We start from the raw sequence: 26,203 nt of genomic DNA on the forward strand, positions 1-26,203 counted from the left end.
CGGTACAATGACGTACCTCCACTTCCCCTCGGTACTCTTTAGATGTCATTTATGTAGCACTGTTATGCTGTTGACTAATTCATCTACAAAACTAGGTGTGTTCCCACACCCTTCACACTGGAAGAAGGAAAACACACACAAGTGTAGGAGTCTTTCGCTATTGTATCCCTGGTAGCTCCCATGGTGGTGTGCAAATAATAGACATTCAAAAAACATTCAGTAAATGAATATTGTCTTCTTAGTAAGCATTTCTCTTTTAGTTAGCTCCTTCTATCCACCAAACATACCAGATTCATGCTGACAGAATTCCTTTTAGAGTATGCATTGGTATGATACATTAAAGCCTGAAGAATGTACATATTCTATGACCAGTAATTTCACTTCTAGGAATTTGTCCTAAAGAAATAATAGAACTATGCTGGAAGTGATGATGTGCACCTATAATTTCAACTATGCAGGAGGCATAAGTAGGAGCATCACAATCCAAGGATGGCCCTGGGCAAATCTTGAGACCCTATTCAAAACAAATAATTAAAGCTGAAAAGGGCTAGTGGCATGGCTCAAGTGGTAGAGTTCAAACCCTGGTGCCACCACTGAAAAGAAAAATAATAGAACTAATATATAAAACAGTGTGCTTATAAAAGAGAAAAATAGAAAAATGTAAATATTCCTTAATAGGAAATTCATTAAATTATGGGATCCTCCTAGAATGGAATATTATATTGTGATTAAAAATGATGTCTGACATGAAAAAATATTTTAACTGAAACAGTTCAGAAGAGTGTATTTTTTCACTTTTGTAAAAGTAAAAACATAAAGAAAATTGTGTACAAAAAAGAAAAAAAAAGAAATGACTGATGCATTCTTACTCACTACAGTAGCTCAATTTTTTCAGCTTCTTTGCCTTAAGATCTCTGAAACTCTCCCTATCCCCAACATCGTCTATGCCTCAATCTCTATGTTGTCCTCTCAAAAAATGTCCTGCTGACAGACTCCCCTCCACTAAGAAAGACTTGACCACCTCCTTCTTGTGTCCCATTGCACATTTCTGTCACCAAGTTTCTAACACATGCCACTTATGCTTTTTGATTCAAATTTTTTTATCTCTCTACTAAAGTCTAAAACATCTTTGAGAACAGAACTCTGTTTTACTCATCACTATCTCTGAATCCCCCGAAACCATACCACAACAGGTGGCATAGGATACATACTAAGTATTTTCCACTGAAGGAATGAAGTCATCCCGCATACCATTTTTTTCTTTTGGCAGTACTAGGTTTTGAACTCAGGGCCTACACTTTAAGCCACTCCACCAGCCCTTTTCTGTGATGGGTTTTTTCTAAGATAAGGTCTTGCAAACTATTTGTCCAGGCTGGCTTTGAACTGCGAGCCTCCTGATTTCTGCCTTCTGAGTAGCTAGGATTACAGGTGTGAGCCACTGGCACCCAGCTCCCTACACACAGTTTTTCAATTTGAACAGGTCTGAGTCAAAATCACTGCCTTGACAACTTCTGTCATTCACTTATGAGAGACAGACAAGGTAAGGAATATGAATGAGAATGTGGCTAACTAATACCTTCTACAGTGTGATCAAGCCTTGAGTAGAAGTTCACTGATGTCACATTCTCACTGAACTGTGAATTATACCAGATATGTTCCTCAGACTCCTGACACTGCTAACTTCAATGTTCTCTGCTGGCTCCCATCTGAGCCGGCATGAGGAGAAGGCCAACACTGTGAGCACCAGAGGAAAGAAACAAATTATTCTGGATCCTGATGACACTGTGATTTCTGGATCTTGCAATCCCCAAGTCCTTGCTCCCTCTGCACTTCCTACTAAGCTGCTGTTTCCATCAGGGGGCTCTGTTGACTGCAGCCAAGCCCTAAGCTATGTTTAAAGAACTGTTCCTCATCTTAAAGTTGCAATCTTTACTAATAAAGGCAGAGTTCCTAGATGGGTGGGGCTAATAAAGGCAGAGTTCCTAGATGAGTGGAGCTCAACAAACCTAACATCAAATTGTGATTCTCACTGTGAAAATACATGAAGCTGCTTTGCTTTTGCTGGTACAGGCATTAAGCACTACAAGACAGAACTCTAAATATAATCAAGTTCTTTTCACTACCATTAACTTTGAACTTCATTTTCTTTCCTAAAAATTAAAACATTTAAATAACTTCCTCTTAAAATATTACCACCTTTATGCATTTCCAGTATTTTCAACACACAAAATACACTTTCATCAAATATCAAGTAATCAAAAGCCAACAGGCATTCTGACCTTCGTATGGAAAACACACACTGTAAATTTGAAGTTACTGAATCACTAAGACAAGTAACTCATAATTCTGTTATTAAAAATAAGTTTTACTTACCAGAAAAACTAGTGATCCATCAAGTCCTAGCATCTAAAATAAATAATAATATGCATGAATTGAAGATGCAGCAGGATTTTGTGCTTTATGGAAGGCTTGTTTTCCTGTCCATATCTTTAAATACAGTTCTCACCCATCCACTATGTTTCAATACTATCATTTTCAGGGGGTAAAAACTTTGTTTATGCAAGTTTTATATTTTGGATCTCCTTTTATTTCAAATAATATGATTTGAGTCTAAAAGAGTTCTATCTTGAGTTTAATATTCTTATATTAGACATAGAGAGCAGTCAAGACTCCATGATAGAACTATATTACTTTGTCAACTGAAGCATGCAAATATTATTTAAATTGTCACTTAGTTTTTCAAATATCAGCAATTCAGGTGAAATACTATCTCCATGGAACAACATTTGTATTAAAGGCCAGAAGACAGAAAGATAGCCATCAGCATCATTATTTTCCCACAAACAGTTCATTATTTTTCTGCAAAAATTAAATCCTGTTAACTGTTTCATCAAAGATAAGTACAAAATTATTGTATATATCTAAATCTGCACAACTATAAAATAATGTTAGGATTAAAACACCAGGATGTGTGACAGAAACAGCTCTTACTCTTTCCCATGTAAGCTCTTCTGCAGCTCGGTCCCATTCTAAAGCATTCCAGTTCATGTCATCTGGAAATATAATTGCAGATTCAAGATTATTGATGGAAATTAAACTGCAAATAATAAAAGGTATTCTTGATTAGAAGCTAATTGTTAAGAAGCTAAACTACATTTAAGTTTTTTCTACTTGTGAGGTAAATATATATATAAATACCCATGAACAAACAATACATACAGAATAAGGTAATCTTAGACTGTGTAAGTGCTAGAAAGGAAACAGTGGTATATGAATAGAGATATTCGGTAGCTGTGAATCAAATGAATCTACGAGATTTGAGAAAATTAAGGAAGCCAGGGGCCTAGAACTTTCTGATAAGAGGGTGGTAGAAGACAAAACATGAATTTTCCAGTAGGGCTGAGCCAGATGACAAATGCTTCTAATCCCAGTACTTGGGAAGCTGAGACAGGAGGATTTTGAGTTGAGATTGGCCTGGGCTACATAGTGAGACATTTAAAAAAAAAAAAAAAAAAAGTCCAGGCATGGGGGCTCACATCTGTATTTCCAGCTCCTTGGGAGGTGAAGGTAGGAAGATTTTGGTCTGAGGCTGGCTTGGTCAAAAGCAAGACCCTGTCTAAAAACGCGAAGAGCAAAAGGACTAAAGGCCTGGCTCAGATGGCAGATTGCTTGCCTAGGAAGTGCAAGGCCCTGAGTTCAAACCCCAGCACCACCAAAAAAAAGTATGAAAGGCAGACAAGGATCACACCATACAAGAGAAATGTGTAATCTGGCCTTCACTTTACTCTTAGTACAATGGAAAAATCGTAAGGCAGAAAAATTTAAAGGCAGGAGAGTAATAGCACACTATGTGGGGCAAGAACAGAAAGAAGACTAGTTAGGAGCTACTGGATAAGACAAGAGGACACCGATAATGGCCAGGGAGCACAACAACAGCTGCAGGCTATTTTCTTTCAAAGGCTCTCGCTGCAAAGGTCCACTATTTCCATTATGAACACTATGAAGCCTCTCATCCTTCAGGACTTGGCTCAGAAAATCACTTACTCTGGTACACACTTCAAAAATTCTTTTCAGTTTTCAAGTTTTGGGACAAGATGAACTTTATCTCACCAGAGGCAGGTTCTCCTCCTGAGCCCACACTCCTCAGGGACTCCCCATGTTCAGCTTGAGCACGAGAAGCCAGATGACTCTGAGTCAGGCCTCTCTTGGGCACTGCTCCAGCTAGGTGGCCTGGGAACTTTAAGCACAGCTGAGGGAGCTTAATACCATGGCAGAGAAGGAAGCTGAAGTTGGTGATGATAGGGAAGCTATCATAATTTTTACTCCAGCTTTTCAACTGAAGTCTTTCCAGAAAATCCAAGCCTAGCTAGTGCATAAATTGGAAAAAAAGCTTAGTGGGAAGCACTTATTGCTCAGAGAATTCTGCCCAAGGCAACCAGAAAAATCTACACGAAAAGTAAGCAAAAGTGTCCCAGAAGAAGTACTCTACAAGTTGTGCAAGTCCTTGAGGATGTGACCTTCCCATGTGAGACTGTGGGCCTGAGGATCCATGTGAAACCTGACAGCAATGAGCTTTTAAGGTTCACCTGACAAAGTACAGCAGCCAATGGGCAATGCAAAGTTGAGACTTCTCCTAGTGTCAGTAAGAAGCTCCTGAGCAAGGAGGTCAATTTGGTATCCCCAGAGTTTCAGTTGTAAATAAAAATGATTAAAGTATAATTCATAGTTTAAAATTTTTTAAGTTGTACTTACTCCATGGAAATGGAAAGAAGCAAACGGGTAAAATAAATTTGTACTGACTTCCTTCCAAAACAAGGGTGGATTCAAACATAAACAATTTTCATTAAAAGAAAAAAGAGTCCCATGCACAGGAGGATTGTGATACACAAAATTTCCAGGCTTCATAGAAAAAAAAAGCATATTTATGCAGATGTATATCCATAGATGCTAGTTTGCCAAAATAAAGTAAGAACAGGTCAGAAGAATGATGGAGTGGCTCAAGTGGTAGCACACCTGACTAGCAAGTGTGAGGCTGAGTTCAAATCCCATTAGCACTCCATATACTGCTCCCCCCGAAAGAAAAGGAAACAGGTTAGAAATACAACTTTAAAACTTGAAGCTCTTAGTCCTTTTCTTCTCAATACAAATGGAGGATGGACTCATGGTCATGAAGAGCAAGTGCAAGGTACACAGAGCCAATACCTTGGGCTCCATTATTAGCATCTGCCGCGTCTTCCACCCCGGCGTCGTCCTCCTCCTCATTGTCTTCCTCCTCCTCCTCTGCCTGGTCATCCTGTGCCTCAGGGTTCTCCCCCACCACAGCATTCTCAGCTGGAGGGTTAGCAGGCTGATCAGCAGCAACGTTTTCTGCACCGTTTCCTGCTGCTGGAGCCTAAGATGATACAAGAGTCCAGAAATTCAGTTACCCTGTCTCAGTTTTGGTCCATTTCCAAACCACACTCTCCCTGCTAGAGAAAAAAACTGGCAAACAAACCCTATCAAGATTGAAAAATAAACACCTCTCAGCCATCTTTTCTAAATGTATCTGACTTTGGATCACCTTGGTATGTAACAGCATAAGCATTTCAGAAAGCAGTATAGAAAATGGGCTTACAAATCCGACTGTCTTAAACACATCATGCTGCGATTGTTTTTTTTCCGGTACTGGGGATCAAACCCAGGGCCTCATGCAAGCTAGGCACACTTAACCACTGAGCTACATCCAAGTCCCGTCATTTATTATTAAAAAACTGTATCTAGCCAGCAGCTGGTAGCTCATCCCTGTAATCCTAGAATGCCTGCTTTGCAAGTGCTAAACCCTAAATTCAAACCCGTCCCATAAAAAAAATCTGTATCTAAGCCAGGCACGGTGGCTCATGCTTGTAATCCCAACTACTCAGGAGCTGAAGATAGGGAGGATCTCATTTTGAGGTCAGTTCGGACAAAAAGTTACACACACCCCTATCTCAATACTATGTACATGGTGGCACACAGCTGTAATCCTATAATCCCAGCTCTGTAGGAGGTCTACAGTCCAAGGGTGGCCCTCAGGTAAAAGCAAGACCCTAGCTGAAAAATAAAAATAAAAAGGGCTGGACATGTGCCTCAAGTGACAGAGTGCTTGCCTAACAAGCATGAGGCCAAATTGAAACCCCAATACCACAAAAACAACAAAACCTGTATCTACGCACATATGTAACTGAACTCTATTATTACTCAAACACTTGAGGAAATGGTTTCTAATTTCTGCTTAGTAGGTAAAACTGTGCATATGGACTTTATCAGTTCTCAAATGCTCCTCTTCTGGCTCTTCCTAAATTCCGCTACTATGTCAGGCATATGGTACAGACCTGTAATCCCAGCTACTTGGTGGTGGGTGTAGGGCTGAGAAAAGAGAACTGCAAGTTAAAGTACAGCCTGGGTAACTCAGTGAGACCCTGTCTCAAAATAAAAAATATAGCTAGAGGTGTGGCTCAAGCAGTAGAGTGCCTGCCTAGCATGTAAAAGACCCTGAATTCAAACCCCAGTACTACCCCAAAGCAATTAAATAAAAAAAAAAATAATAAAAAGGGGAAGTGATATAGCTCGGTGGCAGAATGCTTACGTAGCATGTATGAGGCCCTAGGTCCAATCCCCAGTACCACCAAAGGGGGTTGGGGAGTGAAGCACTGCTAAGTGCAAACATAAAAACACAACTCTCATGAATTTAATGAGGCTCCTAAAACAAAACTGCATTAAATGCTTCAAAATGTGAAGTACAATGTTAAAATATTAATCTCAGATAAGAACTGGGCCTAGCTAAGCATGGTGGTGCAGATGTGTACTCTCAGCACTCAGGAGGCTAAGGCAGGAAATCACAAGTTCAAGGGCAGCGTGGAATATATGGCAAGATCCTGTGTTAAAAAAAATTGTGATTTTTTGTAGTTCATTGTCTATGTATGCTTTTCAAAGAAACTGTACTGTAGAAAATAAATAAATAACAGACTTCGATGAAACCCATCTATACACTAAAAAAGCAGATCCTAAAAATAAAGATGAATTATCACTGAGTACTTTGCAGCAAATTACTTCATGATAAAATTTATAATGTGTGAGCTGTTTTCATTCTAGCAAGTAGCTAATTTGTGTGCCATTTCCTCCCCCACAATTTCTCAGCAAGCAAGATACTAAAAATCATTTAATCCTCTCCTCTTCTTAACACCTCTACCAAGTACCCTTGCATCTGAGCAAGTCATCACTCACAAAGAAAAACTGAAATTGCATAAGATTCTTTTTATGGTCTGGGGCCTAAGCTCAGAGCCTTCTGCAAAGCAGGTACTCTACCACTCGAGCCGTATCCCCAGTCCTTTTTTTTTGCGTTTAGTTATTTTTCAGCTAGGGCCTCGCTTTTCTGCCAGGGCCAGCTTTAGAACGTGATCTTCCCATATGTCCTCCTGCATGTTGGCGTTGAAGGCACTACCACCATTTCCCATTCACTTCTTTTTTGGGGTCACAAACTTTTGCCCAGCTGCCCATGAGCTTCCATTCTGACTTTCAGCTCCCAAGAGGCCAGCACTGCAGCCATTCACCACTACGCCTGGCCCGCACAAGAGTCTTAACAGTAATACTCCAATATTTTTACATTTAGTAATGTTTCTCCTTGGCAGGAAAAGGCGTGAAACAATAAAGAGGTGGTGTTGGCTCCTTAATGTTATGCAGCATGTCAGAACTATATCCAGGAAGCTGTATCTTAGCTTCCAGGCCCAAGTTCAGCAGTTAACTCAAGCAAAGAGAGTAAGACAGCATTTTAGTGTGCCTTCTAATACTGTTCCTAATTTAGCAAGAACATTTAAGAGGCAAAAATCACAAGAGCAGTCTTAGGTTTCTTCATATCTCTCTACTCACCCTGACCTTTCCACTGTCCTCCTTTGAACTAATAAGAGAACATGAGGCAGACAGGAGTCAAGGGTTTGGGTCTTAAGAGCATGACAATAAGTCTCACACTCTGTCCACCTGAATCAACTGCAGGGGTAGAGGGTTACCTCATTCTGGTGGTGCCCAGCAGCATTGAAGGGCGGAGCAGCATGCTCCAGCCAAATCGGTGCTCCCCCATGGACTATCTGCTCTCGCAACCACACCAGGCTGATGAATGCACACAGTGTGCATGTCACCACAAAACAGCCCTGCAAACAATCTGCCAACAAATTTTCCCTATTAAAAAAAAAAAAAAAAACACGGATAATTAACTCCAAAGAACACTTGTAAAAACAGCCAGAAAAATAAATCATAATATTTAGGGTAAAAACCATTTCCTCCAAAAGAATTATCTGCAATGATGGTGAAATTCTACCTTAAAAGCTGTCATGATACAAATACATATATATTTTACATTATGCAAGCATCAACATCAGACCTATACAGCAATAAGCTGGTCAAAAAACAGGAGGGTAGCAAGCAAAACCCAGCCAAATACTTGACAAAAGTCAAACATTAAATATATATAATTGATTAAAAGTGAACAACCCTGTCAAGTCCATACTAAGAATTTCCTTATTCTTATTTTACACACAAGTTTTAAAACTTAGCTGATACCTAAGCCCACATAAATTAACAGAATCATCAAATCAGAAAAGTGAAGTCCTTCCACAGATTGGCATAAACATGAAGACTTGAGATACTCTGTACACAATGCACAAGACAAACAAGTCTATAATACATTTTACAGAAAATATTTACTTAGAAAGCAAATCAAGTTTTGATGCTAACTGCAAATATGCCAAAAGCTTATCAGTTCCTCAGCAAGTCCAAAGAGGCAAAGTATGGTTCCTTTAGTGATCATACATGAAAATACATGGAATTTTTTTTAATACTGGAGACCTCTTTACTCTTTCCTTTCTAAAGAGACTTATCCTTCACTATCCATGCCTATGATTTCTGAATAATTCAAAGAGTAACTCAGGGCTGGAGGAGTGGCTCAAGTGCTAGAGCACCTGCCTAGCAAGCATGAGGCCCTGACTTCAAGCCCCAGTACTGCCCGAAAAAAAAGAATAACTCAAAAATCTTGCTAGCCTTTGGAAAATACACGGGGGTTTCATTTGCATGGCAAATGTGGAAGACACTGCAAACTTTAACTTGTGTGATAGGTCCTAAGGAGGTATTGTCTGCAGTATCTCCTAAATCAAAAGAGGAATCTTAACCGTCATCCCTTGCTAAGGAACCTTCCAAACCACTAAAAAAAAAAAAAAAAAAAAAAAACCAAAACCCTTTTATACAAAGAACTTTTCATCTATACCCGTAACTATTCCAAAAGACTATTTTTCAGTCCTTAAACCCACAGGTTCATATATTTTACATTCATATCCATGAAAATACTGAAGTGTACAAGGAACTTCCCTCATCCTCTGCACAATGTGAGCAAAGTAGGACCTCTACACAACCTCAAACACAGTGCCTCCCAAGACAAACAGGGACACAGAAGGCACAACATGTCACAGTCATTAGTAGGACAATTAGACTGTGCTTGAGACTTCCCCACCCCATGTTCTGTGCTGTCAGCAGTGGGCATTTTTATTGAGAGGTTCCAACTAGTATTTAAGAGACAAATATGGCTTCAGCTATAGCACAGCTCATGGTCATACACAGACCATGAGTTCCATTTTATATTAATCTGTAAAAATTATGCAGTCTGGTTAGAAATGATGGAGGTGTGGCTGCTCTGCAAGGGCAGAGCACTGAGTTCAAACTCCTATCTCACAAAAAAAAAAAGGAGAGAAAATTATTTTTCAAATATGTTATTCTATGAAAAGTAACTGGAATAAAACTTCATATAACAGACTAAAAAGATTGTAGCATATGGTTGATAACAACCTCAGCAGTTTTGCATGCTGATTTATGATATGAAAAAACACCAAATTAAAAACCCAAAACAAAACACCAACTCAACCAGATAAATCTGAGACCAAACAAAAACACAGGTGCTTTCTAATATGGCAACAAGGTCCTATCAATGCAATATGATTACAGCAACATAAAAGTGTCTGCCATGGAAACAACTAATTTCTTATGTTCAAAATGTATTACGTGCTCAGTGCAGTACATTTGATACACACAAACATGCACAAACCATTAAAATTTTGATGGGCTGGGACTAAAACATTCCTTTCTCCATTTCTTCTTTGCAATAGGAGCACTTAACTGCTTCTTATACATTTTAAATGATAGCAAACTCTAGAGTCCTCTTTCCTTATGCCTTCAATCTAGACTGTTAGGTATTGCCTGGACTGAAGGTGATACTGCCCAAATTTCAGAGCCTATAAAAGCCCTCTCACCCTTTTATAATGCTTCCCTGAGACCACATGGTAGCAAAGCCCCCCATTAGCCTTCTGGAAGATGAGAGGCCATATGAAAGAGAAACAAGGCATCTTATCCAGAACCATTATAGACAACCAAGCCCCAGAAAAACAAAGGCATGACCCAAACAAGATAAAGAGATGATCAACTCAGCCGAGCCCAGTCAAAAGTTCTGACATCCAGAATTATGAGCAAATATGTTTAAAGCCACTAAATTTCAGATAGGTTGTTCTGCAGCAATAAATAATTGGTATGGTAATTGATATAGTGTGCCTAGAAATGAGTCACAAAACTGAGTTACAGAATATACAGCAACTGCTAAGATATTAAGGAAATGTGGGGAGAAAAAAATTCTCCAGCAAAAATAACACACTCTTCAAAGGGAAAAAGAAAAACCAAATTTAGTCATGTTTATAATTTCTTTTGACCGTTCCCACCCCTAGTATACCTCTCCTGTCAGTGAGCACTCTAATGAAGGCAATTCAAGTGGCCCACAAACCAGGCAAGTCAGAGAAAATAGCAGAGCCTGCCAATAAGCAACTAGGCTTAATGTCAAATTGAGACATAGGAAAACAACCATAGAGAACAAGTTTTTAGCACGTACATTTTAATCATCTCAAAAACATTTTAAAATTAATCTCAGCATATAAAGATAATCATATATACCTGAACCTGCATTATAGCCTATTTAACAAGTGACCCTGCCATTAAGAAATATCAGTTATATGCATTAGCTACTTCTACTACATGTTGCTCTTAGAATACAAGCATTTTCTAGTTATAATAAATCCTGAAGAAAAACAGAGCTCCTTTTACATCGCACACCCTTTACTGTTACACTGGTTCAATACTCACGTGGACAGCATGTCCAGCGGCAGTGTCAGTAGTGAGCTCACGGAGCCAGTAAACAAGCACTTGTAGATACGGCCTACCAAAAAGGGGCAAAATGGTATATAATTACAACTTGCATCATGGACTGAATCAGTCACTCAAGAAAGCACAAGTAAAACATAATACTGTGAATGCCACCAAAGTAAGCATTTAGCCTTTGCAGGTCTGAGTCTCAAATACCACATTTTAAAACACATGGTCAGAAATAAAAAATGTATGAAGAATTAACGCTACACAATAATGTTTAGATTCTCTCTCGAGAATCTAGTTTTTATTGAATGAGCTTAGATGTTTTAAAAGAAAAAAAAACTAAAGATGTCCAAAATTATAACTTTTTAAAATCAAGAATTCCAAAATTCATTAAGTTTTTAATCATAAAAATAAAAAGACTTCAGTTTCAGACGTACATATCTTTGATACTGAGAAGATACCTCAGTAAAACATGTTTCAATGCTGTAAATGGTAACCTAACAACATATTTTCAAAAAAGCAAGAGGCCTCAAATAGAGTATCTTAAATTCTGACTGTGAAGGTAAAAGCATGAGTGACTGTCCTCTCTCATCCCTTTAGTCAGAAAAGGCAGAATACCCTTTAGCGAGAAAGGCAGAATCTAGACAGAGCTGTTTAAAAACTTATTCTTAGACAAAGCTCATGCGTAGTATGCATGAGGTCCTGGGATCCATCCCTAGCACCAAAAAAAGCCCCAAATCATTCTTAGTTCAGATGAGTACTTTCTAACAGAGGCTTTCCCCATATGTGATATTATAATACCAAATAATCAAACATTCAAACAATATGAGGCAAGATTTTATAGTATTAACTAGTTACTCTATGTTTAAATAACTCCAACAGAGGTATGAATACTCACATGCTGTAAGAGGAACAACTCCCAACCATGCAAAGGCCACAAGTGTATAATGAAACCAATAACGTATTGCAGTGCCAATACTTGTAACCAGTCCAGCAAATATGTCTTGGATTGGAAGCCGTGAAGGCATATCTGGAGAATAAACTGTAAGAGGAAAAAAGTACACAGGATTTCATGAAGATTTAAAAATGGCGTAATTCAGAAATACAAACTAGGCATATAGAGCTATCTTAACTTTTAATATATGTATTATGCTTAAATATTTTCCTTAAAAAACTGAATCACACACAATGACCCATAATTAAAGCCATTATGAGGTAAATCACGTGTAAAATGTGGAGATCAACAAAAAAAAGGGCTCTAAACAGTAAAAAAAAAAATAAAATAGAAAGACATTCACATCCCTTGCTCATAGCCATAAACCTCATGCAAAGTTCATCTATACATATTTTGCATTAAAAAAATATATAATTTTGGCCAGACTACAAAATAACAGAATTGGCATTTTTAAGGCAATGGATATAATAGATGAAGCGTAAAATAAAACTAACACTAATTTACAGATTTATACTGAGTAGCCCAAGAAGATCAAAAAAAAAATTTAAAACACAAGAAAACTTTGGGGGTAAGGGAACAATGCCCTGGGATCCCAGAACAAAAAAAACTGTGCTTCAAATTTTTAATAATTTGGCAGGAGGCATGGCTCATGTGGGAATGCATTTGCCTAGCAAGCGTAAGGACCAGGGTTCAATCCCCAAGTAGTGCCTCCCCAAAAAAGTTTACTAATTTACCAGTACAGTTCTCTATTTAATACGAACAATATTAATCAATAGGCATAAAATTGAGAATTAAAATTTTAGAAACCAGAAAAATACCTACTGAAGCTTACAAATGTAAACTTAAAAAGTCAATCTCATGGAAAAGGTGATTTAAAAATGTCTTTATTACTATTACTTTAATGTACACAATTTTAACTAAAAAGACAGCCCAAATTTGAATAGTTCCAGATATCTGATGAAATTGAAGCATCATTATTAATTTTTCTACGTGGAGAATCGCATTATAGCTGCTTTTTAAAAAGAATCCTTACTTTTTAGAGATATATACTAAAAATATACAGATGAAATTATAATGATAGAGCTGTTTTATGAAAGAATAAAAAATAAAAAAGATGGAGCCAGGCAACAGCGGCTCACGCTGTAATCCTAGCTGACCAGGAGGATCGTGGTTCAAAGTCAGCCCAGGCAACCAGTTCATGAGACCCTATCTCAAAATACCCAACATATAAAAGGCCTGGTGGAGTAGCTCAAGTAGTACAGCGCCTGCCTAGCAAGCATGAAGCCCTGAGTTCAAGCCGCAGCACCACCAAAAAAAAAAAGAAAAGAAAAAGAAAAAATACCCTACAAAATGTGTATACATGTTGTTAAAAGACAGTTTTTAAAAATATTTTCCTAAATGGAAGAACTTTTCTATTACTATGAAAGACAATTAAGTTGAATATTGTTGCTTTGAAAACGTTTAAACACCTTTTGCTGCCAGAAGCAAAAAAGAGCAAAAGAATAACTGCAGTGAAAGTGTCTAAAGAACTTACTTGGTGTAAAAGCAAATCTGTGCTTGCATAGTTCACAGTACTCTTTTCGACTGTGCTTCAGCCACTGAACTAAGCTGTAATTACAAATATATTCATAAATACTGTATTTACATACAACAAAGAAGACTTAAGGTTTCACTGAAAACTAAGTTCTGTTTCATTAAAATTTTATATATTACAGCTTTTATAATTTTGACCATTTCAAATTTAGATTGATAATTTCAAATTTACAGTATTCTTCATGTTTTATAACTGCTTTCTAAGAGTATATAATTTACAATAGCTAGACACAAAAAACAGCATTACCATAGTATTAAAAAGATTCAATTAATCTAAGTTATAACCTCTTCAGAGCTAAATGAATAGGAAGAATACAAGTGTCACCATCAGTTCTAACGCTTATCTGGTAATATTAGTACCTGGTACTCTTGCCATTACATGGTGGGCTATGTGGCACAGGGCAAGTTATTTAACCTAAGCTTTAGTTTCCTCATCTACATAATAATAATAATCTACTTCACAATACAGAGAATAGTTCTTGACACAAAGTACTTCATAAATGAGAGATACTATGCCACTCAAAACTAGAAAAATACAGTATTTCCCAAGAACAAAATAAGTTCTCCATGCTATAAATAAACAAAAGGAAACTTACGACATACCAAAATAGGCCTAGTATTAAGAATTACAGGTAAATTCTCCTAACTTAAAAATCTTTACAGAAGAAAAGCTTTTAAAACAATTACAGCCCAAGTTCATTAAAATGATCACTCTTATTGTATAGATGACAAAAATGAAGCTCAGAATCGTAATTTTCTGTAAGTATGACTTACCATTCTTGATGGATAAACTTAATACTGCCAGTACATACACAAGGATGATAAAGGGGTTTCTCAGGTGTTCCTTCTGACCGACACACTCTACATATGTCTGTTAATAAGAACAACTGAATTACCTTTGGTTATAGCTTTTATTTAAAAAAATGTTATTCAAGTATGTTATCTGAAACTAAAAGCTTTCTTTTAAAATTAAAAGTTGTTTCTTAGCTATGTAAATAAACCAAAGCTGTACAATAACAAATAACTGATTTTATTTAAACCTGCCCTCTCCCATAACAAATACTGAATAAAATATGCAAAATCAGGTCACCATTAACGTACTAACAGTTTTAAACTCCAGTCCTAATACTTTAACAGTTTAAAGTCCTAAATCCAGTCCTAGCCACTTAAACTCCACAAAAACATGTCTGAGGACTTAACATAGTAACTGTAGGGAGACACCATAAATATCCCTTTCTTCACTTCACAAATACACAAATTAGGGTTGGGGGGAGAACACACCCCAAGACCACAAAAATTCCAGGCCAGAGAGAGCTGAACCAGAGACTGCCTTAAGCAGAAACTATGGGAGCCCAGGGCTAAAGGGTCTGCAGCTCCCCAGAGGACCACATCTTGCCCTCACCCTCGCACCAAGTAGCTGCCTGCCTTCCTGTCTGGGGTAGAAAAACCTCAAGGATCTTCTTACTTGCTTGCTCCTGAAAGCTCCTCTGCAGGCCCATGTACTGCTTACTACTTTTACAGAAATACAGTCTTCTCAGCTATCCCTCAGAGCCAAGGGCTAATCCCCAAATGGCCAATCCTAGGGGTAACGATGGGTAAAATGCATAAGGAGCAAAAGATATAATGTTCACTTTTGACCTGCTTTCTTACAGGGAATTCCTCATTTAATAGGAACAACTGCAATCTCAATCCCCTTCACTAAGGGATTTAACAAACCCCTACCACCCTTTGGATTAGGGTGCATACACATCATTACAGGCTTGTGGATTCTCAGTCTTGAGTAACAGAATGTCACTGTTGAAGTTAAGGGACACCAAATGCTCAGATTATGCTAGTCTTCCTAGTTACCAAGTAACCAGACAAATCTCTTCACTAGTGTAGAAAAGGCATGAATCCTGGCCCAAAAGAGAGCTATCAGTGAGCCAATTTTGTCCATGGCAGAGTACGGTGAGGTTGTCCATGCTCAAGTTAAGCACACATTTCAGTTTCAGCTTTGAAACCTACATCCTCCCCCTACCACTACCCAAAAGATTTTGAGTTCCTGGACATTACTGGTGGTGTAATTAGAATGGGTACTTCCAATTACATGGCGGGTCATAGGTCAGCATCACCATCATCTACATTCAGAATTACATGGGACCTGAACCTCTGTAAGCCTTCCCACTTTTACCTTCATCCTTGATAAATGAAAACATCCTTGGCAAAAGCTTTCAAACTGGTGGTCTTACAATGGTCCAAGCTCTAGAAGTGCAATGCTAAGACACCCATCAAGGCACTTAACTGGCCATAAAATTCCAACACAAACAAAGTAGAACTGTGCTCTCATTCCACAAGTCCCAGCAATAGTATCCAGGCAGCCCACATGCCCTTTGGATACTCCAGCTTTCTTCAATTATACACTTCAACCCCAAGGAAACTCAGCTAAAAGTACAGAGGGCTCCTGGGGACAGGAACTCCCTTATGGCCGACTCTTTCCTGAGCATAATGTCCAAGCAGAAGTGTTTTAACTGCAGCAAATTCAATGTATGACATTAAAACTGGGATCACCAGGGCTATGAGCACCAGACTTGCCTTGAAATGGATCCTTCTGAAAGGATTTAAAGTGCTCATTACAATTACAGCACCTTGAAACAGTCCTGTGATTTCATCACTGCCCTCCTGGGTTGCAGGTCCTCTGCTCTGCAGAACTGAGCTAAGATTTCCCATCACCCAGATTCCAGGTCATAGTCATCATCACAGTAGGCACCGTGATTGCCACCATGGTAGCACCAATGGTGATAGGGCCATGAGTGCATGCAGTTGAGCTATGTTATCTAGAATGATCAGAGCCACTAGTACTGTGGGCATGGATTAGCCCTAGAATTACCAATTATCCAGACTGGGGCTGAATACCACCAAAACCATTCATAACATCATTATACTGAGAATTTAGATGTCCATGGGTTAACTTTGAGAGAGACATGTGCTAGTTTAGCATCAACTAAAAAGTAGGATGGGTGGACATACAGATGGAGCAGTGCCAGTGTGGGATCCCATCTCCACTCAAGCCTGCCTGATGGACACGCTACAGGGGAAGGCTGTGGGGAATGCCTTGATGGGTGTCTTAACATTGCACTACTAGAGCTTAGACCACTGTAAGACACACCAGAGTGGAATGATGATTGCCATGTCACCACCACCATCCCCCTGGGGACCGGGTGACTGGTCAGGTATCAAATACAGACTGGGAAAGGCAAGGATAGAACTTGTTGGCAGATCAGTTCCTGTAAGAAGCAAGGTTGCCAGGAGGAGGGATAAACATGTGAGAAATGGCTGGTTGGTCTCTTAGTGGGCTCAATCCACAACAGAGATCCAATCAAGGTGACTCAACTGTGTGTGACCTGTGAAAGCTGAGGTGGAACCAGGGCAGTGACAACAAACTCCAGGGTTGCTTATCTTCACAAAGCATTGTTTACTCCAAGGGGATGGTTAGTAGGCAAGTGCAGAAGAGGATTGGGGTGGAAAGATCTCCACTTAGGGGAACCAAGACAAACCCAAAAATCGGACAGAACACTGATTTTCAGAAGACCCCCCCCAACCCTTCTATGACAAACTAACAAATACAGTATTAAGCAAATACAACAAATTTAAAATCAAGTCTCAGACTCTGTTAACACCTGTAGAGAACTTGGCTCCCTTAGGTTGAAGACTCCTACTCAAAGACTGTAAGGCCAAAATTATTTTTCTTAGTAATAAGACATCTTTTTCACTCACTGTCTTGCCAGTTTTCAGTGGTGTTTTCTAGAGGGCACAAACAATAGAAAAAAACCCAGCTGCCTGTCATTAAACTGGACATTAAGAAAATATCAAACAAATCCACTCTTCTCACCAATTTGGGGGATTTGGAAGATATATTTTCATGAAAATGGTAATTATACTAACTCAGTATTGTATAAGAGAGTTAAAAATTCCCCCATTTTATTTTCTAATAAAAGAAAGCTCTTCTGGATCTTTATTTTTAAAAGGATAAAGGGATTTTGAAATTACAAAAGTTTGAGAGCCACTGATCTATAGTAGTGGCTCCAATATTGTTTTGAGCTCCTGGGAGGGAAGGGGAGAATCAAAGAACAGTGATGGCTCTCCCAAAATACACATATATAAGATTATTTTATTAAGGCCTTCACAAGAAGGAAGGGAATAGGGAACTTCTGAATCATTTGTTTTAAAACCATGGAAGTCTTTTATGTAATTATAAAATATAATTACATCCAAATGGAAAACCCCAAATCAAAAAACAAATGAAATCAATAAACTCACGTGTACATCAAACTTAACCACAGAAAAGAATTAAGACACTTTTAAAACAGTAATATGATCATACATCCCTAGTAGGCTAAGCCAGAAGGAAATGCAAAGAAATCCTAAACAGAATTCAGTAATCATTGTGTTAATTAAGTATTTAAAATCATTTTAAAACTTGTAGGATGGAGCTAGCAAGAGGGCTTAAGCACTGATTAATTTATATAATGCATATACAATATAGGAAAACTCAGAAATTTTCTCATTTCACTGGCCATATATTAAAAAAACAAAACATGATAAACGTTATAATGGGTCTACTTCATCAGGGCAGAAAGTAAGATAAAATTTTAAAAGTATCTGCTTCTTCATTCCCTAAAGCCAACAACCTAATTTAAGTTTAAAAGCATTTAATCTACATGACTCTAATAAAGAATTTGATCCAAGAAGCACTACTACAAATCAATTTTGCAATACTGACCCTATTAAGATGGAAAACTTTCAGACAGTAACTGCCACTATACCCCAGCCAAATATTACAGGAAAAAATGCCGTTCCAACCCCACCTCTGCCAGTCAAGGCCCACTAGGAACCAGACTTCAATCATCTACTATTTAACAAGTAACTCAATCATCAGGGTAATATAAGAAAACACTAAACTGGGTGCTGGTGACTCACACCTGTAATCCTAGCTACTTGGGAGAGTGAGATTAGGAGGATCAAGGTTCAAGGCCAGTCTGGGCAAGTAGTTCATAAGGCCCGCCCCCATCTCCAAAATAATCAGAGCAAAATGGACTTGAGGTGTGGCTAAAGTGGTAGAGCACCTGTTTTGCAAGTGCTCAGTTCTAACTCCAGTCCTACCAAAAAAAATAAAATTGTTAATCCAATCTTTCATGCTCAACCAGAAATTATGAGGCACCCCTTTCTACCTTGGTGGTTTATCAGCAGAGACCTGATGGAGATCCTGAAATCCTATCTCTAATAAGCAGTAACAAAGCACTCATTACTAACACCAAGTACAAAAGGATGTCAAGTGGGGAACCTGAACTTTTCCCTTCAGCTGGTAGTGATGCAGCAGTGCCAATCCCTCCTACCACCATAATATCGGAGAAGACCCACTGAAAACAAAACCCCCCAAAATTTTAGTAAGAGCCAGAGCTTCATAGTACCCAATATCCATGCTGCAGATGACAATCACTCATACCAAGAACAAGGAAAATATCAACCTAAAGGAGAAAAGACAACCATGAGATATTAACAATGAAGTGACACAGATGTTGGAATTGTCTGAGTATTTTAAAAGAGCCATCACAAAAATGTATGAATAAGCAATTACAAACACATTTGCAAGAAATGAAATTGAAACTTTTAACGAAGAATTAGAAGATATAAGGCAAAACCAAGTGTAAATTTTAGAACAAAAAAATACAGTAAGCAAAAAAATTTTTTTTTGGTTTACTGGGACTTAAACACAGAACAGGAAGGACAGAGAAAAGAATCAGTGAGTTTAAAGATTCAACCATATACTCAATACAAACAACAGAGAGAAATAGACTTTAAAAATCCTTGGAGATCTCTGTAACTACAGCAAACTAACATTTGTGTCAACAGAGCATCAGAACAGGAGAAAGAATGTGGAGCTAACAAAGTATTCAAAGAAATACAGTAGTCTCTCCTTATCCATGAAAAGACAAGAAACCTAATGGATGCCTGAAACTGAGGACCATATCAAGCCCTACATATACTGTCTTTCCTATACATACACCTGTGATAAAGTATTTTATTAATTAAAAGATAATAACTAATAATAAAATAGAACGATTCTAGTGTACTGTAATAAAACTGCCAGCATCACTACTATCACACCTTGAGAGTGATTATTAAGTAAAATGAAGGATACTTGAACATAACTAGTGTGGTATCATCACAAACTGATAACTAAGCTACTAATGACGAGTGGGTAGGCTGCATACACAGCAAAGACGCAGTGGACAAATGGATGATTCACATCCTGGGCAGGAATTCTACAAGAAGTGAATGAGTCCATTTGTTACTTTAAGTGGCCTTGATTATATAAAAATGGCAGGCTATGTCTCAAGTGGGGCGGGGGGGGGGGGGACACTCTAAAGGGAATTCTAACATCCCACTATTTCCAAGCAGCAATTATGAACTTTTAAAAATCTTCCTTTTATCCATTTTTTACCTTTAGTCAATTGTATACTGAAGTACAAAAAAGTTCTAATTCGTGAGTTAACATTCACTCTTTATTGCTATAAGCTTTCATAAGATAAATAATAAAAATAATTTCTATACATTTGCCATTAATTTGCTTGAAATACAGTTTATACCATAAGGATTACTTTGAATTTGTAACTGTGTATTACCTGAACAAGAACAGAAAACTGAACATACCAGTAAGCTTCTTTTCTACAAACTGTAACATGCAGAAATTCTTAACACAGTGTACAGTTTTTATAAACTGGGTTAAGACAAAATATATTCCATAAAATGATCACTACAGAGACATGATAAAAGAATAATGATCTTTAAATTGTTAAGGAATTCCCCCCCCTTCACTGGATCTTAGGAGAGAATGAAGATAAAAGGAAAAATAATTTTCTGCTTCATCATGGTATTTCTCAAAATAAATCCAAATCTAAGGTGATCTTATTCTCAAAATCAATCTTAAGAAATAAACTAGCATTTCATTTTGTGTATCCTGTAATTCCCACTTGATATAACACATTACCTAATTAAAAAGACTAACCATTCCCTCAGAGAAAAGAGTATCAATAAGGTAATTTTTTTTTGGTAGTACTAAGCTTTGAACTCAGGGCTTTCTGCTCTACCACTTGAGCTATGCCTCCAGCCCTTTTGGCTGGGTCTCATGTTTTTGCCCCAGGGTAGCCCTACCAAGATCCTCCTACCTAAGGCCTCCCGCTAAGCTGGAACCACACGCTCATGCCAGGGTACCTGGCTTATTTGTTGAGATGCTAACTTTTTGCTCTGCTACCTCAAACCAGGTCTCTGCCTTTCTCCTTCAAGGAAACTACAAGCACAAGCCATAGTAGCTAGCAATAAAATATATTTTTTAATTTGGTAATACTAAGAGCTGCCCTTTATTTAATGCCTACCATCTCCAAACATAGTTCTAAGCACTTTGAATACATTATTTCATTTAATCCTCACAATACCAATCTTACAGTTTGGGAAACTAAGGTTGAAAAAATAGGTAAGGTAAAGCATCTAAGGCCACACAGGAATAAAAAGAAAACAGAATAAGGATATGGTATGTTACTGGACTGTCATACTATTAGAAAACTGGCTGGAAACCTTAGAGTAATTACTGAGATTCAAGAAAATTATCAAGAGAGTAAGGAAATTAGGATTAAAAACTAACTCCAAATTCCAAAAAAGTACTCCTTTTGACTTTAACATACTTCTTCCTTAACGGCCTTCATGACTATATAATCAAATTATCTTGGTTTTGTTTTTACAATTTGTCATTTTTTTTTTTTTTGCAGTACTGGGATCTGAACTCAGGGCCTACACCTTGAGCCACTCCACAAGCCCTTTTTTGTGATAGGTTTTGTTGAAATAGGAACTCGTGAACTATTTGCCCAGACTGGCTTCAAACCACGATCCTTCTGATCTCTGCCTCCTGAGTAGCTAGGATTAAAGGCACAAGCCACTGGCCCCTGACTTAATGTCACTATTCTATGTATCTTTACTACCTACCCCTTTGACATCACTATACCCCTTCATTTGCACAGCAGATTGCTCCCTACAGTAAAACACAGCATATTACTGAAATGCAAGAATTAAGAAATAACTAGGTAAGAGCTGGTGGTGTGGTCAAGTGTTAGAGCATCTGCCTAGCAAGCGCAATTGGACTTCAAGTTCAACCCCCCCCTCCTCCCACCAAAAAGTATATCCAAACATTTCACCAAATTTCATTTCTTTTCAAAATATCTATTCAAGTTCTTTGTCAATTTACTACTGACTGGGATCTTATTAAGAAAACTTCTCCAAAAGAGAAATACAAATGAAAAAAATATACAAGCTGTTACAAAAATGCAAATTTTAAATCACAGTAAGACGATGATGGTTGCACAGCAATGTGACTGTACTCAATTGTCACATTAAAATTACACACTGTGGGCTGAAGGCAGGACTCAAGTGACAAGAGTGCCTGCATAGCAAGCTCAATGCCCTGAGTTCAAACTCCACTACTGCCAAAAAATAAATATATTACATACTTAAAAATGGATGAAACAGTAAATTTTTGTGTATTTTATTCAATTAATGTTTAAATTACAGTAAACCACCACTACACGCATATTAAAATGGCAAAAAGGGTAAAAAAAAAATTCTTACCATACTATCTAGTAATCCTATTCCTAGGTATTGAGCCCAGTAAAATGAAAACTTGTGTTCACAAGAACCTATGTGAATAAGCCTAACAAGTTTCATTCATAATTCCCTCAGACTGGAACCATCCAACCCAAGAATTACACAACTGAGTACTGGATAAACAATGGTACTTCTCTATAATTGAATACTAAACAGTAAGAACAAGCTACTATAGGCAACAACCTGCAACATTCATGTTTCCAAAATGTTCTGACTGGAATCATATAGCATGTACCCTTTTGAATCTGGCTTCTTTCACTTACTATAGTACATTTGCTGTGGAAATCATCAGCATTGTTTACCGAATATTTCTGGTTTTCCACTTTCTGGGCATATAGAATAACTGTATTTCCCTACTACTTCTGAAATTAGGCATGGAGACTTATTTCCTTTGGTCAACAAAATATGAACCTCAGTGATGTGCACCTTTTTAGGTGGAAGTGATTGGCACAACTCACCACACTGTATTTTCCTGCCTCAATAGTTGTGGAGGCATTTAGTAAAGGACGGTGCTTCCATCAATCAAAACACCTTCCCTAGGAATGGGGGCACCATTCAAGTGGTAGAGGACCTACTTGAGGCCCTGAGTTCAAAGTTCAGTACAGTCCAAAAAGAAAAGAAAAACAAAGTGCCTCCCCTCTTTACCTACATTGGGTACGCCAATGAGAAGCTTTCTGTTGCTTTAAGTTACTGAGGTTTAGGAGTAGCTAAAATTTACCTATCCTATGTAATACATGATCTTAGCAATTAAAAAAATAAATGAAGCAAACACTATCAAAACAGAAAGTCAAGAAAGAATAACTGTTTTGTATACTAGGATGAAACCCATCACCCAAAACCTCAAGTAAGGAGGCCAAGTATACAAAAAGAGTAAAGTCAACAAAATGTGCAGCCCAATGTCCTTTACTAAAAGTTAAATTAAGGTTCTCTTATGTGCAGTAAAACCACCTATACTCAGTGAAACTACAAATCCTGTTCAGGCCAAAGTGAAAATCAATGTATCTGGTACTGTTATGACTGCAAATCTACTTAGAAACAATAAGGTAAAGTTCTTCCTGGTTTTTAAAGACAATATTGTATTTTTATCCTGTGGGAATTTTTTGTTTTATTTGAATACATAATATCTTCAAATAATCATATCTTTTAAAGCTCTTAGCACAGTATTTAGCACAATAAGCTTTTTACCTTTTTTAAAATGAAAAACTTCAAATCCTTAATGACATGAATATGAAAATGTCCCAATGACTTGAATACAACAAGTGAATGGGGGTTATCAAATTGAAGCCTGTTCTGGAAGTCAACACCCACTTTAGGTCTGGCTCATCCATCATCAGTGTTTTTCCAGACAACAACCCAGTTCAACAATGTATATTAAGTGAATACTATGAGTAAAAAAGAAAACTCTAAAAGCTTTGGGCACATGCCATTATGTATTTTCTAAGGAGATTTCAAGATCTCTCAACTCTCCTTCTGGTGATAATTTAAAAAAAATTTTTTTACCACTAATAGACTATTTTGTAGAAATAGTCTTAGACTTACAGAAAATGTGAGATTTGAGTTCCCATAAACCCACACAAAGTATCCCCTATTATTAGCATCTTATTAAGATTTATTATACTTCTTATTATACTTCTCTTATACTTAATAAAATATTTATACTCATCAAAGTTCAGTTTATTCAAAATTCCTTATTCTTTACCTAATACTCCTTTTCTATTCCCTGATCCACATACATTTAGCATATCCAAAAACAGGTAAATCTGTATAAATTGTACACACTCACTATTACAGTCCCATTAAAATAACAACTATAACTATATGGCAAAATGGAAAAATGCATAATGTTAAGTAAACAAAGTAGGAATAAAAAATAAACATGTACTCTGCTAGGTTAAAAACACAACAGCCTAAATGAGAAAATGCAAACAATGAAATCCATTTTAACTGGTTAGACAAGAACATGGGTGATGTTTCTTTTCATATTTTCCCAAAGTGACTAGTGTTTCATTGCTTCTTTACAATTACAAGAGAATAAAAAAAATTAACTGCTCAAATTTTACCAAGAAAAAAATTCCTATTTGACTATGAATGTATACCTATACAAAAATGTGGATTTGGAATTTACAACCAGTTGAAAAATTTCAACTCTCTAATGTATCTCAAAGTTTAGTCATTTTCTTACCTCCCCAGATTACTGTCATTACTAAATGTTGCTCCTGGATGCCCCAAAACTACATTTTCCGGCCTCCTTAATCACTAAGCTTGAGTTAAGAGTCTTTCAATGAGTAGCATTTCAATGAGATCAGGAGAGAAAGGGCAAACTACATTCTACTTCTGGCTGTAAAAACCAGCAGTAGCAGCTAACTGCAGTTTCTGAGGCTCCTACAATAGTTTGTGAAGTCATGGAAGGGAGTCAGCCAATACTACCAGCAACTTCAAACTTCAGCAGCACAAACAATGGCTACAATAGTTTAGGCAGAAAGAAAGCAACATATCTCCTCTCAATTCCTACAATACCTGTTCTTATAGAGACCGAACTTTTTTTTTTTTTTTAAAGACCAGCTTTGTCAGTAGATGGTGCTGGAGGGACATCGAAGAGGAAAAGGATACCTGCTGTACTGTCAGTGCATTTGTTGTTTGACACAGGGTTTCCCTTGGCCCAGACTACCTGGAACTCACTATGTAACTACACTCAAACTCACAATCCTCCTGCCTCCACCTTCCAAGTGCTAGGATGACAGGCATGCCCCACTGCATCCTGTAGCACGATCCTAGTGATAAGGACTCAAACCACTCGAGTACTTGCACAGGTACACACAGAGATATCCCAACTCACTATGCATCCATCAACCTTGGGCCTATAACCTGGAGGGTTATTTTCTGCTCCTTGAAAAAAAAAATGGCATTCCACTTTACACTCCCACCAGCAGTACATGAAAATTCTAATTGCTCACATCCTCATCAACACTTGGTATGGTCAGTCTTCATAGTATTACTTTAGTCACTGTATTAAGTATGTGGTGATATGTGAATATAGTCTTAACAGTTTTACTGAGATATATTTTATATATACCATAAAGTTAACAGACAAAATGTGCAAGTCAATAGTTTTGAGAATATTTACAGTTGTATATCATAATCACCAATAATCTTTTAGAAAATTAATTGTCTCAAAAGAAACCTTGTAATGAGTAGCAGTTATATCTGCCCTTCACAGTTCTAAGCAACCACTAACCTACCTTCTCTCTACACAGATTTGCCTATTCTGGACATTCCATACAAATTGGATCACATACAATGTAGTTTTTGTGACTAGCTTCTTTCATTTAGCATAATGTTTATGAGATTCATCCAAGTTATAGTATGTACCAGTACTTTATCCCTTTGCACTGCTGCATAACATCATTTTACAGATAAACCACATTACCCAATTGATGAACGCCAGATTGTTTACACTGTGGCTGCTATGAATAATGCAACTAGCAACATCCATGTACGAGTTTTTATGTAAATATATGTATTTTGAATTTTGTGTATAGACCTAAAAATGGAAATTTTTTGGATCATATGGTTACTCAGTTTATCTAAGGAACTACCCAAATCAGTTGCACCACTTTACATACCCACCAGTAAGGAATGAAGGTTCTGATTTTTCCACAATCATTACAATCCTTATCTGTCCCTTTTGATTATAACCATCCTAATGCATTTGAAGTGACACTCATCATAGTTTTAATTTACATTCACCTAATGACTAATAACACTAGCTAACAT

General features: G+C 37.5%; 1 protein-coding gene across 2 annotated transcripts in view; it reads right to left on the bottom strand.

Annotated features, from left to right (window-relative positions):
- Positions 1 to 26,203, bottom strand: part of Marchf6 (membrane associated ring-CH-type finger 6) — a 68,583-nt gene that overhangs the window by 36,207 nt on the left and 6,173 nt on the right. For both annotated transcript variants that reach the window (XM_020176863.2, XM_074077735.1), the window contains 8 exons: positions 14,513 to 14,609; positions 13,680 to 13,753; positions 12,089 to 12,232; positions 11,185 to 11,257; positions 8,022 to 8,190; positions 5,203 to 5,392; positions 2,992 to 3,053; positions 2,374 to 2,406 (listed from right to left, as the gene is read on the bottom strand). In XM_020176863.2, coding sequence (XP_020032452.1) covers positions 2,374 to 2,406; positions 2,992 to 3,053; positions 5,203 to 5,392; positions 8,022 to 8,190; positions 11,185 to 11,257; positions 12,089 to 12,232; positions 13,680 to 13,753; positions 14,513 to 14,609 — 842 coding nt within the window. The remainder of the gene's footprint in view (positions 1 to 2,373; positions 2,407 to 2,991; positions 3,054 to 5,202; positions 5,393 to 8,021; positions 8,191 to 11,184; positions 11,258 to 12,088; positions 12,233 to 13,679; positions 13,754 to 14,512; positions 14,610 to 26,203) is intronic.

This window comes from Castor canadensis, chromosome 6, assembly GCF_047511655.1.
Source record: "Castor canadensis chromosome 6, mCasCan1.hap1v2, whole genome shotgun sequence".
NCBI classification, from domain to species: Eukaryota; Metazoa; Chordata; class Mammalia; order Rodentia; family Castoridae; genus Castor; species Castor canadensis.